Below are 18,499 nucleotides of genomic sequence, written 5' to 3'. Positions count from 1 at the left end.
TTGTTCAACATATATTTTAATCCCCAAAGTTGAATATGCTATAGTTTTACTATGTTTTTTTTTTTAAATTTAATTTTAACAAAACAACAACAACAAAATAATCTACTGAAAAAATTTTTTTTTTTTTTTTTTTTTTTTTTAAATCTCCCTAACACCAGGGAGTGTTGCAGCACCCCACTTCCCGCGCCACTCTCTGCCACTCTTTTATCATCTCACCTCTGTGTTGTTGTTGGTTGGCCTTGACTCACTGGAGGGAAAAAAGGGAGGCAAAATACAAGTTACTGTACTTCCCTCTGCTGGAAAAACGGAGCTAGTACAGATTACGGTATGCATTCTTCTGTTAGTAATAAATGGAAAATATCTACATTGAGAAGGCTCGTAAAAGGAAAATTTGACTTGTATACAGTGAGGAGAAGCAGTATTTGCACCCCTTGTGATTTTGCAAGTTCATCCACTTAGAAAATAAGTAGAGGTCTGAAATTTTAAATCATAGATGCATTTCCACTTATAGAGACATAATCTAAAAAAAAAAATTTTTTTAAATCCGAATTTATAGTGTAAGATTTTTCCACAATTTTTTTTTTTTTTTTTAAACGGGCATCATAAGTATTTATACCCCTGAGAATCAGCAATAATTTTGAAACAAAAAGTTGTCAGTCATAGACTTCATAATGTAATTGATGGGACACGGAGTGCAGGGCCGATAAATCGTATTGTTGGCGAGGCCGTCAAAGCTGACCGAGTGGAATCACAGACGAGCTATTTTCATTGAAATTCTCGTGAATAAATACTTTAATCCCTGAACTCTTTATAGATTTGGACGTAAAACAGTCTTGATTCTTGGTTAAAAGCAAAAAAAAAAAAAAAAAACATGCAGGTAGCATTTATGTTACGTAAATATGTTGAATGTGCGGCTCGTCTTTTAAGTTAACTGTGGCGCCGCCTTACCACAAAAAAGAGCTTTTTACGTTGAAATTCTTGTGAATAAATGCTTAAATCCCTGAATTCTTTATAGATTTGGACGTAAAACAGTTTCGATTCTTGGTTAAAAAAAAAAAAAAAAAAAAATGCAGCTAGAATTTATTTTGCGTAAATATGTCACATGTGTGGATTGTCTTTTAAGTTCACTGTGGCGCCGCCTTACCACAACAAAGAGCTTTTTACATTAAAATTCTCGTGAATAAATGCTTAAATCCCTGAATTCTTTATAGATTTGGATGTAAAACAGTCTCAATTCTTGATTAAAAGCAACAAAAAACAAAACAAAACAAAAAACGTGCAGGTAGCATTTATTTTACGTAAATATTGCGAACTATGATGCCAATGCCTTAGCGAATAATTACTCCATTTTTTTCACGTTTCAAAATGCACGCACGGTACGAAAAATTAATAATTCGTACTTTTTGAACCGAAATACACAGTTCGCTTCGTGCGTGTTTTTATGATTAGCTCCTCTTGATGTGGGCGGCCCCCTGCTTGAAGGAGTTGCACAGTGCATAGCCAAGCTGACCCGTCAATAATGATGATGTCTATGTGTCAGTCTACCTTAAAAAAGTCCCCCTTTACTTCATGAGTTACCACCCGTTTGAGCTCAATATGGTCACCTGTGAAAATTTTTTGAGCTACACAAAGCTGGATAAGGCTATGCGACAATTGGAAAGCAGCTTGGTGAGAATAAATCAACAGTTGCAGCAATTGTTAGAAAATGGACAAGGCTAAACGTGACTGATAAGCTACCTCGGAATGGGCCTCCATGTAAAATCTCTCCTCATGGGGCATCACTCATGAGAAAATTGAGGGCTCAGCCAAGAACTACACAGCAGGAGCTTGTCAATGACCTGAAGAGAGTTGGATGCGCAGTTTTAAAGGTTACTGACAGTAGAACACAATGGTTTGAAATCAAGCATTGCTCAGAAGGTTCCCCCGTTGAAGCCAGTAAATGTGAAAGGCCATCTAAAGTTTGCCAGGGACCATCTGAATAATGCAGAGGGGTAATGGGAGGAAGTCATGAGGTCAGATGAAACCAACAAATTTAACTCGTCGTGTGTGGTGGAAAAAGAAGGATGAGTACAATCCCAAGAACACCATCCCTACTGTGAAGTATGGGGGTGGAAACCTCATGCTTTGGGGCTGCTTTTCCGCATAGGGGACAGGAGGACAGTACTGTATGAAGCAGAAGATGAATGGTGAAATGTCTCGTCAGATTTTGAGCCACAACTTCCTCCCCTCAGAGACTTCAAGATGAGTCGAGGCTGGATCTTCCAACATGACAATGATCTGGAGTACACAGCCAAGCTGACCAAGGAGTGGCTGCGTAAAAAGCATATCAAGGTGCTGGAGTGGCCTTCATAGCCAGTCTCCAGACCTCGGTCCAATAGAAAATCTTTGGATGGAGCTGAAACTTCGTCATTCTCAACGACAGCGGCGGAACCTGACAAATCTAGAAAAGATTTGTGTGGAGGAATGGGCCAAATTCCGTTTCCATACGTGAAAACCTAGTGAAGAACTACAGAAACCGTCTGACCTCTGTAATTGCAAATTAAGGCTTCTGCACTAAATATTAGCACTGATTTTCTCAGGGGTACAAATATTTATGAACCCCAGTAAATTACAAATTCATTATTGAAAAATCATACAATGTAAATTCCGGATTAATTATTATTATTTTTTTAAAATTATGTTTCTATAGGTGGAAATGCATCTCTGGTTGAAATTTCAGACCTCTACCTAGTGTATTTTTTCAGTGGGTGACTGGAAAAAATCACAATGGCTGTAAATACTTCTGCTCCTCACTGTAATAGGAGTTCCATTCCAACAGTCACGTAACATTGAATGTTACTTGACTCTTACACTAATCTTGACATTTTAGCAATGTTTATATTTGTATGATAAATGCATATCTATAAACATATAAACAGAAAAAATATTGCAACTTGAATAAGTCATAAGTATTTCATTTATCTATCCAAGCGGACTTTGAAAAATGTAAATTATTTTGGGAGAATTTTAAAAACTTTTCACTCTGTTGCAAGGGCGTAGGTTTGCATAAGGACAGTCGGGACATAACTACCAACTTTTCAGGGTGCTCAAACTGTCCCCACCAACTTTTAAGCAACCTTATTTGCATTATATAAAGAGCTCAGTTATATAGGTAATATAGATTGTCAACCCATATGCTGTAATGATAGAATAGACCCTACCATTATTAAGTGAATTATTTTCATTATGTTCAGACTTACATTTATCCCTTTTCACTTGCTGAATGTGCCGGTCCATTCCCCCCCCCCTCAAACGAATGTTTGGCTGACTTGAAGCCCCCTGTCTCACCACAAAATACTCACACATCCTGACAAATTCACGTCGACAACATTCCCCCTCCTCAGCCCCCCCCCTTTTTTTTCCGGCCAGCAGCAGCCACTGTAAGTCATGTAAAAAGACATCAATGTTGTGGCAGTGGGGGAAACACCGCTAATTTGCTACTGAAAGTCTGACCCATAGGCGGAGTTTGACTTTTGGGGCAGGGGGGGCACAACATGTTGATGACCCTGAAATGCAGTGTCAGCAATAAAATTCACTTAAAAGAATATTTATAATAATAAGTTGACAATGAGCATTTTTTGTTTCCCATCATTCTTGAGGGGAATTCTAAATCAGGCTGCTTAGGCAATACTTTTCGCCAAGATCGTCATCCATTGAATATGGTAGGCCCGCCGATGTCGTGCCAATGTAGTTACCCCAGTCAAAAATTGCATCCCCCGGGTGGAGCCATATGGAGGTAGATTTGAGTCTTTATTATTCAACCAAAAAAAAGTTGCTTCAAAAAAAAGAAAAAAGAAAAAAAAGTTGCTTCAATCAAAATATATATTTTCAACAAAAAAAAAAGTCGCTTAAAAAAAAAAATGTGTTTGAATGCAAAAATACATTTGAAACTAAAAAAATGCATGTGAAAGCTATTTTTTTAAATTTTTTTTTTTTTTTTGAAGCAACTTTTTTGATTGAAGTAATGTTGATTTGATTTTGGGCCACATTTCGGCAAGGGCATGTTTGTCTTTATTATTCAATCAAAAAATAAGTTGCTTCAAAAAATATATATATTTTCAAAAAGAAAAATTACTTCAATCAAAAAAAAAAAAAAGAAAAATTTCAAACATGGAAAATGTTTTTTGAATGCGAAAAAATATGTGAGATTGAAAAACTTGCATTTGAACACTTAATTTTGTACCGAAAAAGTTTTCTTTGATTGAAGCAATCCTTTTTGTGTTTGGGCCATATTATTGGGTAGGACATTTGTGACTAAATCATTTAAGCCCCAAAAAAATTGCTTCAATAAAAAAAAAAAAAAAAAAAAAAATTCAATCAAAGAAAAAAATCATTTGTAAAATAAAATTGCCCTCCCCTATTATTATTATTATTATTATTATTTTTTAATATGCAAAGCAAATGACCGTCTAAGTTGCCAGTCACATGATTTGTTCAAAAAATAATTTTGACCCATTATAAAAATATATTTTTTGTTCCATTTCATTCATTTTTGTTGCAGTTTTATTGCTTTACAACTTGTATATATGTAGCAAAGTCAATTACATGCAATGACACTTTTCGGCCAACAGGGGGGGCCTGGCTCCCCCTTAAAATCCGATTATGGTCTGATCTGCATCAGAGTTAGCATAACATTAAACTTGCTAAACAAGGAACAACGTAGTCAAGATAGCCGTCCCTTATTTGGATCATTGTTTACATTATGTGCATTACGGTAAATTTTGGCCCTACAAATGTTCAGACCAAACCTACACCCTAGCACTCTTGTCATATTTGTTCCAAGTTGAAAAATATCAGATTTTTGATTTTTCAATATATGACTGAACCAAAATAATTCGGCAAAAAGTGAGGCGTTAAATAAAAATTAGTTTTATTTCTTTTAAAATAAATGCATGTTTGTTTGTTTTTTTTTACAGTCAAAAATAACTCCAATAACAAAACAGGACATGCACCATCGTTTCTGAAACAAGAACGAAAAAAAAAAAAAAAAAACCATGAAGAGAATTCCTTCATATTTCGTAAAACACTTATCGGACAATGACAAAAAGCTGCAAAAGTAGTGTTTGAGTAAAAGAAACGTATTTGTGTGAGTTTATGATATTTTCATTTTAATGCGATGACGGATAAAAGCGGAAGCAGAAGCTGCAGTCAGTCATCACGTTAAGAACACACACGCGAGCGCGCAAACAAAAAACATATTTACCCCTCAAAGCAAAGAGGAAAGACTGTACAATTCTATAAAAGCTGTGTTTTTACATTAGTTACAAAAAAATAATAATAATACTTCATTTTGCTTGCATAATTCCTTACGGGGTGTTGACCTTTGCTGGTGTGTTCTATTACAAATCACAAAAAGAATAATACTATGTGGCGTGAGAGACAGGTAGAGGTAATATTGGGATTATTTAGACATCTGTTTTGTGAGAGAACTTGCAAAACAACAACCAAAAAATATACCAAAAAATATCAATATTCAATAATATTTTTTCTCAAGATAAAATATACTGTTTGGTAGCATGACCTGTGGTCCAAATTGGCCAAATTCAATGTTATGGCATTCAAGTGCTAAAGGAGAATGTGTTGGGTTTCAGGACCTGGGAGAGAAGCTGAAGAAAGCCCATGGAGCAGGGGTGCTCATTACGTCGATCGCAACGCTATAAATATTGGTTGGGGTTAGGGGGCAAAAAAAAATGTACGTAGTTAATTATGTTGTGTGTGCAACTTAAAGTCAAAATGATCTGGATTCTTACAATTTGTCATTTCATTGGTAGCTCGCAACATACATTTCTGCTGAGCTTTCTCGAAGTCTCCCCCTCCCACTTTAGATGGATAGGTAGATTGCGGGAGGTTGTCTCCTTCAAAAGTAGAACTTGGAGCAAAAAATAGTGAGCACCCTTGCCTTGGAGCACCATATTCTACTGATGCACCCTATTGTCCAAGTACTAACATGCTTTGTCCTCACTAGCAAGACACTTCTGTGTATTAGTAAAATGAGTGTGCCTATGAGGTGAGATTTTTCTATTTCATTGTTAGTATTCCCAAAATGGAAAAAAAAAAAGTAACAGAACATGAAATTTCAAATCAAACTTTTTCAGTTGATTTTTAAAAAGTTAAGATGGAGGATGCCAACATTGAAAGTAAACTACCGTAATTTTCGGACTGTAAGCCGTTATTATTTCCCCTCATTTTGAATCTTGTGGTTTATAGTCCAGAGCGGCTTATTTGTTGATTTATTTTGGTTAATAGGTAACGCTTTGACAGCGGTGTCAAAAGACTGCCATAAGATCGTCATTAGGGCTGCAGCTATCGAATATTTTAGTAGTCGATTAATCGATGGACTAGTTTGTTCGAATAATCGAGTAATCGGATAAGGAACATGAAAAATTAAAACACCTGAGCTGAGCCTCAAACGATATAATTTAAAAAAAAAACGAGGATCTGTGTACAACAAAAGAACAATTGGCTAACTTGAATAGAAAAAGTATGCTAGCTTAAATGCTATAAAATGCTAAAGTTTTTTTTAATTTTTTTTTCACAAATCTGTTAACAAGTGGTTCAGACACATATTCCCACAAAAAATGGCTAAATATACCTACAAACTAAATTAAGAATGCATTAAAAAACATTAGCTCAAACAAAAACAGGGAGCAGTTGGATTCAGCCATGTGAAAAGAGGCAGACCAGAAGGCACTGTATCCACCCTCATCAGTAAAATTAAATGCAAACACTTTTAAAATCAACCATTACAATGCCACTTCAATTAAACGAATACTCGAAGCAACAAAATTTAGTTCGAATATTTTTTTCTAATTGAATACTCTAGTTAATCGATTAATCGTTGCAGCACTAATCGTCATAATCATGGCATGACACTATCATGATCATTGAAGAATGCTCATGACAGATGTCATTAAGTGTCATCCCTCAAACTACGTCACTAACTTCCTTTACGTCCAGCTCGGATCTTTTACATCCATTCAAAAGTGAGATAATTTGCCTGATTGCACAAAATGACACCTGTCATAAGCATTAATTAATGCTCGTGGCAGTGTCACTGGATAAGTATGATGGTTTTATGATAGTCTTATAGCGCCACTGTCAAATAAAGTGTTACTAAATACCATAACTAACAATTAATGAAACAACTGGAACAGTAACTGAAGAAATAACTAACACAAAACATGACAGGCTCTTTCACTTACGGATTTCAAATCACGCCTTAAAACATTTTTCTTCAGCATTTAATGTGACTGTTTATGACCTCGTCTGTTATTTATTATTATTTTTTATTATTATTATTTATTTTTTATGCGTTTCTTTTATCTTTGAATGTTAACTTATTTTGCTGTTTTATGGTATGTAAAGCACTTTGCACTTTTTTTCTACTCCTTTGTGGATTTTTTAAATGTGCTATACAAATAAAGTTGATTAATTGATGAATTTTGATTGTTATTTACATTTGTAGCGCTGCAATGCATGCTAGGTGGCATGTTGGATGACAGTGTTGGCAGGAGAGGTTGACTGTCTCCCTTAAGTGAGCAGTGATGTGCAAATTAAGCTTCTTAAAGTGGTTCATTTAGTTTTATGACAGTCTTATGATGCCACTGTCAAATATAGTGTTATGGGTTAAGATTTTTGGTGTAAATATCCCATAATACAGTAAGGAGAGCTGCGGTATATACTCCAGTGCAGCTCATCTTTGAACAAATGCTGTTTTTGTGTCAAATTTGGTGGGTGGCAGCTTTTAGTCAGGTGCGCCTTATAGTCCGAAAATTACAGAAGATTTATGTTACGAAAATTGAAGTAATCATTTCAAGTAAAGTGAACTTAAGGTAGGTTCATACTGCAGGTATTAATGCACGAATCCGATTTTTTCGTGTTTTTTCGACTCGAGTGAGGCATTAAGTTCACGGTCTGAACGGGACAAGTCGCATAGAAGTGGACCATTTCAAATCCAATCTGGGTCACTTCGTATGTGGTTTAAATCTGACCTTGGCCACATTTTTCCAGAATGTGGCGGCGGTCTGAACTGTCAAGTCTCCCAAATCAGAATTCATGCAGCAATTACGTCAGCATAGAGCGAAAGCGGCACGCAAGACGGCAGAGATGTAGCTGGTCATTAGCGTTAGCGCCTAGCTTGAACTCGGATTTTACTACGCAGGAAGCGGGCTTGAACACAGCCATAAGAAACTACAATGAAGAAAAGGATAAACCTGCTAATGCTCGGTTTCTTACTGTGTGCCAAATGAGCAATATTTCAATAGTCCTTACATGCTCGAGTCGGGGCATTATATGATGTGCGTCATGCATGCACGGTGCATAGTTATTTGTTTTGATGCTACTGCGCATGCAGGTCAGTTTGCTCAGCGCGTCTCGGACTGCGAATAAGTGTGCATGCGTAATACTTGAACGAGCTCAATGGACAAAGGCAGTCTGAACGGGCACGCCAAAAAAAAAAAAACATGACAAAAAAATCTGAATTCTTCATTAAGACCTGCAGTATGTCAAGAATATTAGCTAAAAAAATCTGTTAAGTAGTCTGAACTCTAAATTATAGGTAAATCTGAATTAAATTGAAGTACTAAATTTACTGTCATAACTTAATCCAAACGGGATTGGAATTTGAGTCATCGCGCACTGCAAATTTATAATGTCTTAATCAGATCATTTTTCTTAAATCTAGTCATATAATTTTCTCCATCTTGTTTTAGTATTAAAGACTAGTTAACAGATTAATGCGTCAGATTATTCCATTTGCTTTAGGTAAATATTACTATTTGTTCTTATACAGCCAACACATCTAAAAGTATTTTTTTCACCTAAATCAAGTAGAGCTGAAACGAGTACTCGAGCAACTCGAGTAACTCGAGTTTAAAAACTGATCCGAGTAATTTTATTCACCTCGAGTAATCGTTTATTTTGACAGCTCTAAGCATCACGTTTTGCTAGGACTACTTTTAATGCGGGACAACGCGCTGTCACGTGCGGAGAGGAAGAAGGGAAAAAAAAAAAAACTTACCGCAGCCGACAGCCGCCACAAACGACGCCGACGTTGCTAAATACTAGCCCGCACAATGCTACATTGGTAACAGGCAGCGTCTGGCGCGTCTCATTGAGATCACATGTATGTTGAACTAGATGAGCATTGACAGACTCGGCCGCGTCTGGGCAGCGTTTGTAAACAGCCGCCATCTTAAAGCAGTACAGCGCTAAGCGCTAATAAAGAGCGCTAATAAAGAGCGCTAATAAAGAGCGCTAATAAAGAGCGCTAATAAAGAGCGCTAATAAAGAGCGCTAATAAAGAGCGCTAATAAAGAGCGCTAATAAAGAGCGCTAAGCGCTAATAAATAAGATTAACGTTACTGTCGCTACTAGCTCACGGAACGTTAGCCCTGCGGAGGGCTAGGTTTCAATTATTTATGACCACTGTCGATGCGTGGCTAACGTGTCTTACATACAGGCTTTAACATAACATAGCATTGTGGAGTGATGAGGGTGTAAAATAAAAACGTAATCATGCTAACTATCAATTTTAGCTCAGTAGTCATTGCTGGATAAAACACCAAGTAGCACTGGTCCCTAATGTGCTCCAATACAGCCTGTATCATACATTTATTTTGAACACTGCAAAAACTCAAAATCCTATCAGGACTTACAGTTTAGACTAACTTAAAACTTAACTAGAACTTAAAAATGGCTTGACACAATGAGAAATTCAATTGAAACACGTGGGGAAAAAATCCTAACTTTTAAGTGATGTGTGTTATCAAGCGTAACGGCATTTTTAGGTAAGATATATATATATATATTAATAAGATCTAAAAGTTTTTTGAGTGAAAGCAGTGAATTAGTCTTTTTTTTTTTTTATTCTAGTTACACCTGAGATGCAATTGTTGGCTGTTTTCAACAATATACAACGAAAATAAAGACATTGATTGACTGAAAATGGTTCAAGATTAGATGAAATGTCTTGTTTTCTCATGTATATGTATAATTGCTCTTCACCTAAAAATATATTTGTTTTATCCGATTACTCGATTAATCGATAGAATTTTCAGTCGATTACTCGATTACTAAAATATTCGATAGCTGCAGCCCTAAAATCAAGACAAATTTGCTTTCAAATAAAGTTTTGAAAAATATCTATTCTTGAATTAAGAACATTTCCAAATTTTAAGACTATATGTACTAATTTATTATTTAAAATAAGTCTGTTAAACTTATTTTCAGATAGCTAGTTTTATTTGAAGAAATCTGAGTAAAATGCACTTGAAGCACTGGCAGATAATTTCACTTATTTCTTGTAGATATCCCTTGTCTTGTGTCAGAAATCAGCCCATATTTTGCTAGTGAATTAAATTTGATCTGTAAAAGAACTTGGCCTGAAAATACTAAACATTTGCAGTATATTGTTTTCGGGTCAAGACTGACCAGTTTTTAAGTTTGGGTATGTCAAAAGTACCATTGATTTTTGCATATAAACATTTGAAAACGGGTCAATTCTGATCCCAACACAATACGAGGGATATACACTGAAAACAAGGGAATTAAACTAGTTTTAAGGAGGTGTTTTTGCAGTGCAATTACTAGTACAGGGCACCACACAGACAATTGAGCTAAACAGCCTAGCTAACAATGCTGCTGGGATCAGGAGAGAGGCCTAAGTTCACACAACTTCACATTTCAAGTTCAGTTCCCTCAGGAATTTTAATTTTGCCAACAAACTTGTTACTTCAAGTAAATGCAACTCATTTTTAGCAAATTAACAGTTTTGACTTGATAAAATGAGTTATCAATACTCAAAATAACAATTTACCAAGGAAAACCATGCCTAAATAAACTCTTAAATTAGCATGACTGATAGGAAGTTTTATCTTTATAAAGTGTAATGTGGGACATTGCAAACAAGCAGAAGTATGTCTTACGAGTGAGAACAAAGAGGGCTTTCCATGTACTGTAACTGCAGGCCCATGTAACGAACTTGCTTAGCCTCCTGAAGCACCAAAGTGCCAACTAGTAACTCGTAGCTGTCCTACTAGTTCCTCCCTGGTCGTTCTCTAACAGTACTATGTAAAATTGTCTTAATTTAACTATATCTGCAAATCAAGGGTAGTGAATAAATACTATAATAAGTACTATTTATTCAATAGCCATCGTAAGGTCCATGTACATGTATGTTCTTTGTCCTCTTTAGTAGGAAAACTACATTGTACTAGTCAGCTTGTAGTGTGCGCGAGTCCATTGAATGGTACAAGTGTGTTCTAGTCATGAGGCTCGTCAAACCCAGCCGCTGGTGAGCTTGTAGAACATGTCGTCGTCCAGGGTCTCGTTCTGGTCCTTGGCCCGTGTGGACAGGAAGATATAACCGCCGATGAACTCGTGGACCACCTTGCAGTCCACCTCGGCGCAGATAAACGACAGGCTGGGCTCATCCGCGAACTCGACGGTCACCTGTGCAAGGCGCGGGACAAAAATAGCATAGTGTGTGAACAACTCTTCTTTTAGCGCAAATTCCTTATTTGCAACTATTATTTAAAAGGTTCCACGGATAGAAAGACTTGTAGTTCTTAAAAGATAACGTTATTATGAGTTAAAATAATTTGATATTAAAACCCCTCTCGATGTTTTCATTTTTATACAGTTTGTAAAATTAGTTTAACTAATAGGTCGCCATTGTTGTTGACGTAGCAGGGCGGTGACGTCACTGGGTTACGCTGCCGGGCTTCCAGAGTATGACTAAAGCGACATAATGTCATCTGTTCAACCCTTTATATTTGAACTCGAGAGGAACATTAATGAGCATGACAGACCTGTCGATATTTCACAAAAAAAGCAGCAAAAGCAAAATGAACAGGTAAGACGGGATGAGACGAGACGAGAGTATGATAAAACCCGTGTTCTGCCAAACTGTGCTACACCGGCTAAACCTTCTACAAGAGGCGAATTTGACACCCAAAGTACTACTGTGCGCTTCCAGCTTGTTTTTTTAGATGCATACAGACAAAACATACTAAGTATGGCTTAAGAAAATACTTAAACGTAGTAATATAAAATAAGGATGGTTTAAATACGCTGTGTGTCTAATGTGGTCAAGAAATGAACAATCTGCTTTAAGCTACCACAAGAAAACACAATGCTTAAAAGTATGAGAGGGAAACACATGCAGAAAGTATTTTGAGGCAATGAAAAGGTAATAAAACACGAAATTAAAAACCACAAATAGTAAGTACTCGTCGCTAGGGTTGGGCATTGATGGGAACCGGTTCTAACATTCTGATGCTCCCGGGATCGTTGGAACTTTAAAATTTCGATTCCTTATTTCGATGCCCTGAGCGCCGAGCGGAAAAAAATTGCTTGAGTTCAAAGACTGATATTTACAGTGCCTTGCAAAAGTATTCGGCCCCCTTGAATCTTGCAACCTTTCGCCACATTTCAGGCTTCAAACAGAAAGATATGAAATTTAATTTTTTTGTCAAGAATCAACAACAAGTGGGACACAATCGTGAAGTGGAACAACATTTATTGGATAATTTAAACCTTTTTAACAAATAAAAAACTGAAAAGTGGGGCGTGCAATATTATTCGGCCCCTTTACTTTCAGTGCAGCAAACTCACTCCAGAAGTTCAGTGAGGATCTCTGAATGATCCAATGTTGTCCTAAATGACCGATGATGATAAATAGAATCCACCTGTGTGTAATCAAGTCTCCGTATAAATGCACCTGCTCTGTGATAGTCTCAGGGTTCTGTTTAAAGTGCAGAGAGCATTATGAAAACCAAGGAACACACCAGGCAGGTCCGAGATACTGTTGTGGAGAAGTTTAAAGCCGGATTTGGATACAAAAAGATTTCCCAAGCTTTAAACATCTCAAGGAGCACTGTGCAAGCCATCATATTGAAATGGAAGGAGCATCAGACCACTGCAAATCTACCAAGACCCGGCCGTCCTTCCAAACTTTCTTCTCAAACAAGGAGAAAACTGATCAGAGATGCAGCCAAGAGGCCCATGATCACTCTGGATGAACTGCAGAGATCTACAGCTGAGGTGGGAGAGTCTGTCCATAGGACAACAATCAGTCGTACACTGCACAAATCTGGCCTTTATGGAAGAGTGGCAAGAAGAAAGCCATTTCTCAAAGATATCCATAAAAAGTCTCGTTTAAAGTTTGCCACAAGCCACCTGGGAGACACACCAAACATGTGGAAGAAGGTGCTCTGGTCAGATGAAACCAAAATTGAACTTTTTGGCCACAATGCAAAACGATATGCTTGGCGTAAAAGCAACACAGCTCATCACCCTGAACACACCATCCCCACTGTCAAACATGGTGGTGGCAGCATCATGGTTTGGGCCTGCTTTTCTTCAGCAGGGACAGGGAAGATGGTTAAAATTGACGGGAAGATGGATGCGGCCAAATACAGGAACATTCTGGAAGAAAACCTGTTGGTATCTGCACAAGGCCTGAGACTGGGACGGAGATTTATCTTCCAACAGGACAATGATCCAAAACATAAAGCCAAATCTACAATGGAATGGTTCAAAAATAAACGTATCGAGGTGTTAGAATGGCCAAGTCAAAGTCCAGACCTGAATCCAATCGAGAATCTGTGGAAAGAGCTGAAGACTGCTGTTCACAAACACTCTCCATCCAACCTCACTGAGCTCGAGCTGTTTTGCAAGGAAAAATGGGCAAGAATGTCAGTCTCTCGATGTGCAAAACTGATAGAAACATACCCCAAGCGACTTGCAGCTGTAATTGGAGCAAAAGGTGGCGCTACAAAGTATTAACGCATGGGGGCCGAATAATATTGCACGCCCCACTTTTCAGTTTTTTATTTGTTAAAAAAGTTTAAATTATCCAATAAATTTTGTTCCACTTCACGATTGTGTCCAACTTGTTGTTGATTCTTGACAAAAAATCAAAATTTTATATCTTTATGTTTGAAGCCTGAAATGTGGCGAAAGGTTGCAAGGTTCAAGGGGGCCGAATACTTTTGCAAGGCACTGTATATAAGAGTTAAAATTAGCCGCGTGAGAAGTTCATTTTATTTAAAAAAAAATCATCAAGAAGTTAAGACTTTAATATAAACGAAGCAATTTTTTTGACCGTGCATTTTTTTTTTTTTTTTTTACTATGCCTCTTACAAGAATCGGAATCGAGAATCGTTCGGAACCGGAATCGAAACGTGGAATCGGAATCTGAACCGGAATCGTTTATTTTCAAACGATGCCCAACCCTACTCGTCGCTTTTAACTGATGAGCGCATATGTTGGACGTCTCGCCGCGTAGAAGGAATTGCAGAAGACCGGTAGTGTTCGTCTAGTGAGTGACAAACTACGTCATCACGCCGTGCGTCCGTTGCGCGCGTAAAACATGGCGCCCTCTGTAGGTCAAAACATGTACTAAATATTATAGATTTTTATATCAATGGCAATATTTTATGTGTTTCTAATAACATATTTAGTAAAAGAGAACAATTGTGGCTTATTACAGCGTACAAGTCTTCAAGTCTGAGGTTCCCTTTAAGAAATCCTCACTCTGCTTTGATGTGAAAACGATTAACTTATTGGCTGCCATGGACGATGATAGACGTCAAATCATCAATATCATCGTCTATGGCATTGAATGAATAAAGTCTGCCTTGAAAGCGAAACCTTACATTAACTCAGGATTTAAATCCACATGCTAAAGATCAACCCTTGCTTTTACCATCTTGATTTCCCAGTTGACATTCCACTGCTTCATGTTGCTAAAGCGCCAGGTCTTGATAGCATCCCCGGTGCCGGCGTCCATGCGGATCAGACGGTTGTATGTGATGCCAATCAGCTCGTCACGCTTTCCGCCCTGGAACCTAAATGTACAAAGTTCTTATTAGTGTCTATGGGATGGTGGTGTATGTGTCTATCCTTGGTTTAAATCTTACTTAGCCAAGAAGTGAGTGATTCCAAACTCGGGCAGTGACTGCCACGCCTGGATGAAGCGCATCTTAGCTTCGATTAGACTCATCTGGGCCACGTTCTGGTGGGCTTCGAGGATGCGGGCCGAGATCTGAAAATCATTAAACATTGAACGCTCCACTTGAGTTAAATGGCCAATCATCAAGACCCACACAGAGTGAAACCAGGCTGGTCAGAGGAGACGATTTCCGGAGGACTCATGGAAAACTCCAACCCGTGCAACACTGCAAGCATGCACTCTACACCATTAGTGACAAACCCATGGCCCAGGGGCCGGATCCGGCCCACCACCTCAATTTCTGTGGCCCGTGAAAGTAAATAATGTGCATGTGGACCTCATGTTTCTCACTGAAATAAAATCTAAATAAAATTTCTGTAGTGCTTGATAAAACGCTCAAGCATTACAGAAATTCTTTTCAAAAATTAAAAAAATTAAGTAAACCTTTTTTTCCCCCTGTTTTGTTTTTAAATTAAAAAACAAAAATATATGGCGGAAAACACTCAGGTGACGAAGTTCCGCTCTGAGACCCCCAATTTGGCCAACTTTCAAAATTGTCCGATATGCATGTGGGATACATCATTGGAAAGCTTAAAATCCTTATTTTCTGGGGGAAGAAAAATTTTGAACAGGAGGGCATTTTAAAAAAAAAAAAAAAAAAAAAGTTTTTTAAACAGCAAAACCCTATCTGGAGGCGAGAGCATGCGAGAGCAGAATTACAGACGGCATGACTTTAACAAGATATTATCGCGTACCTTGTTTCGATCCAAAAACTCCAAGTAAAATATATCATCGAGTGTTAAGACACATATTTGAATGACCACAGCCGGATTTTTGGGGGATTTTATGGGTGAAACATGGTCATATAACAAGGGTCGCGATGCAGAAATCGCAGACATCAAGGAGTGGTCGAGATTTTCTTTTTCATATATTTACCCTTTTAAACGTTTTTTTTCTTCAATTTTTCTTTGTTTGGATCGATTATCATTTAACATATCGGAGAAAATGCGACAGTAACAAAAAAATATACAATTAAGCGATAGTTATGAGGTAGGTATCTGACTTTTTTTACAGACGCAATTTTTTTCATTGTGAGATAATTTGTTTAAAAGTTTAAAATATGTGAGTGAATAATTTTTTAAAGTCGTTTATTTTTTTTAAACGAAATATGAGACATCAATTAGTGATTCTAAGGTAAAAACGACAGACATTTTGAAAAATAAATATAATTAATTACCTTCGTTTTATGGCTGGGTTGAAACAAAAGTGGTTGCGCAACGTCTGTAAACGGGGGTTTTCAGGGTAAAACGGACAAATCAAAAATAGTTCAGGGGCTTAATGCGCCATGAATCTGCTATGGCAGCATATAGATGTATTGTTCTATCAAACACAACAGTTGTTTTGGCTTAAAATGCAGCAGTTTTTTTTAAAGAGGACTGCAAGAGCAGAAACTGCTTTTTCAGTCTTGTCTGTGTTTTCCGCCATATATATTTAGCCCCCCCCCTTTTTTTTTTTAAATCTAAAAAAGAAGGCGCCAAAAACAATTTCAAAAGAAAAATTATTGTTCTTCCACTTGTTATTTCTAATATTAAATGTAAATAATAACAAATGACAAATAAGAATTAAGAAATAATAAATAATATTTGATATTAAGAGGTTAAAAAATATATATATTTCCAGGTCAGAGGTCAAAATAGTTGTCAATTCATTTGATCATCCGTTAGTTGTGTATTACTTGATTCATTGTGAGAGCCATAATGGCACTTTGAAGATAACCATAACTACGACTTGTGTTTAACAAACCTGCTTGACACCCTTAACAACCAACCACCTTTCCGAGTCACTCTTCTGATTAAACATCAATCAGCAGGTTGATTGAATTTCATGAGGCTTAGTTCAAATTAAACCAGAAAAGTGTCTGAAAACCCTTCTATAAACGGTTTGAATCCTACTTTGAGACCATCATGCTGACTCGAAACCCTACTTGAGAACGCTATCCTGCTTTCACTTGTTCCTGTCTAAAAAAAAAAAAAAAAAATCGGTTCTACGGTCACAACTCTGATTTGGACATTTTTGACAATACACCCATTTGAAAGAGTTCTGTGCCTTCTTATGACTGAGCTGTAGCTAAATCGAGACAAAAACACTTCCTGTCTTCAAGCTACTTTGAGCAAGTCCAGAGTGGAAAGTTGAGCTCCAGATGATGATGAGCTTTACATTCCTCAAGCATTAAGTGGTCTGATAAAAGCCAAATCGATGCTGACGACAACAGAGTGGGGAATTAATCAATGAAGTGGATGATCTCGTGCATTAAATATGTGGCCGGCGGTCCTTTAACACAATGACGGTTGCGTGTTAAACGTGTTAGGAGCTAAATCTAGCACGCTGGTTGCTATTTGAGACTACGATGTGGTTACATGAGACGAGGCTACTACTACTACTTGTCAAACATGCACCCAGTGGACACTCATGATGAACTTACCAAATCCCTGATTAAGCCTTGCTGGAGAGTGAAGACAGAAGAAATGAGAAACGGAGGAGAAACAGTCAACCCGATTGGACGGAGGAAGTCAAGTCATGGATGCAGGGCCGGCCCAGCCTATACACCTGCTTAGGGCCCCTGACCACCAGAGGCCCCCAATCTGGCAATTGTTTAATTTGTGTTCTATTTTGTTTACTACAGTTTGCTTTATTTGACTTTTGTGAGTTTTGAGACTTGATTACGAGCTTAAAAAAATAAAAGTTCTTCCTTAACTTCTTTCTTTCCTCTTTTAGAAAAAGTTTTGGCGCTATCTACTGTAAGTACTGACAATGATTTGGGGTGAGAAGATTGAAGTATGCAGTGCAACAAAATCTGATTGATATACAAAATATGGACGTATGGGTTGGATTGCATGTATGTGTTTCACAGTACACTGTGACGAAATGGTGGGCCAAAAATATGGGCCCCTTTGCATTATTTTGCTTAGGGCCCCCAAATGGCCTGGGCCCGCCCTGCCCCACAGTACACGTTTTTGTTGACCAATATTTTCCTGGGCTGAATTTTGTTCCACGTAATCATATGTTGTACTTTGGATGATTCAAAGGAGCTATTGAGAAGTATCTCAGTATGGAATTGGAGGTGGAGTGCCGTCATCTTCACAAGATGATGATTTCCCCTAATGTACAATTCAAGGTAATGCTTGGCAATGTCGTGTACATAGTTAAGAGATCAAGAATCAAGAAAGATGCATATAAGGTTACAATTTTAATACATTTTTACAAAAATATGGGCCCCTACGGTATTATTTTGCTTAGGGCCCCCAAATGGCCTGGGCCGGCCCTACATGGATGTGTTGGAAATAGAAGAACAGTTATGTCTGCAGTTATGTCCTTCAGACGACAAATTTCAATTACTGCAAATCCTCTTACAGCCACTAGAGAGTACTGTAGGTCAAGTATCAAACAGAACGCTCGCCATTCGTTTTTTCTAAGCACACACACCCAGGAAGTTGATTGTTATTG

The 18,499-nt window shown here is 37.5% G+C and overlaps 1 protein-coding gene across 4 annotated transcripts in view; it reads right to left on the bottom strand.

Annotated features, from left to right (window-relative positions):
- Positions 1-3,999: 3,999 nt before the first annotated feature.
- The window catches only part of fermt2 (FERM domain containing kindlin 2), an 82,873-nt gene continuing 68,373 nt past the window's right edge, over positions 4,000-18,499 (bottom strand). The window contains exons 14-17 of one of the 4 annotated variants that reach the window (XM_057858688.1): positions 17,478-17,498; positions 14,964-15,088; positions 14,750-14,891; positions 4,000-11,490 (exon numbers count right to left, since the gene is read on the bottom strand). In XM_057858688.1, the coding sequence (XP_057714671.1) occupies positions 11,317-11,490; positions 14,750-14,891; positions 14,964-15,088; positions 17,478-17,498 (462 nt within the window). In that variant the 3' untranslated portion in view covers positions 4,000-11,316. The remainder of the gene's footprint in view (positions 11,491-14,749; positions 14,892-14,963; positions 15,089-17,477; positions 17,499-18,499) is intronic. The other 3 variants (XM_057858690.1, XM_057858689.1, XM_057858691.1) reach the window with 3 other exon arrangements.

Source organism: Corythoichthys intestinalis, chromosome 15, assembly GCF_030265065.1.
Source record: "Corythoichthys intestinalis isolate RoL2023-P3 chromosome 15, ASM3026506v1, whole genome shotgun sequence".
Classification (NCBI taxonomy): domain Eukaryota; kingdom Metazoa; phylum Chordata; class Actinopteri; order Syngnathiformes; family Syngnathidae; genus Corythoichthys; species Corythoichthys intestinalis.
The sequence above is the reverse complement of the archived record's forward strand: the minus strand, read 5'-3'. Positions and strand labels throughout refer to the sequence as shown.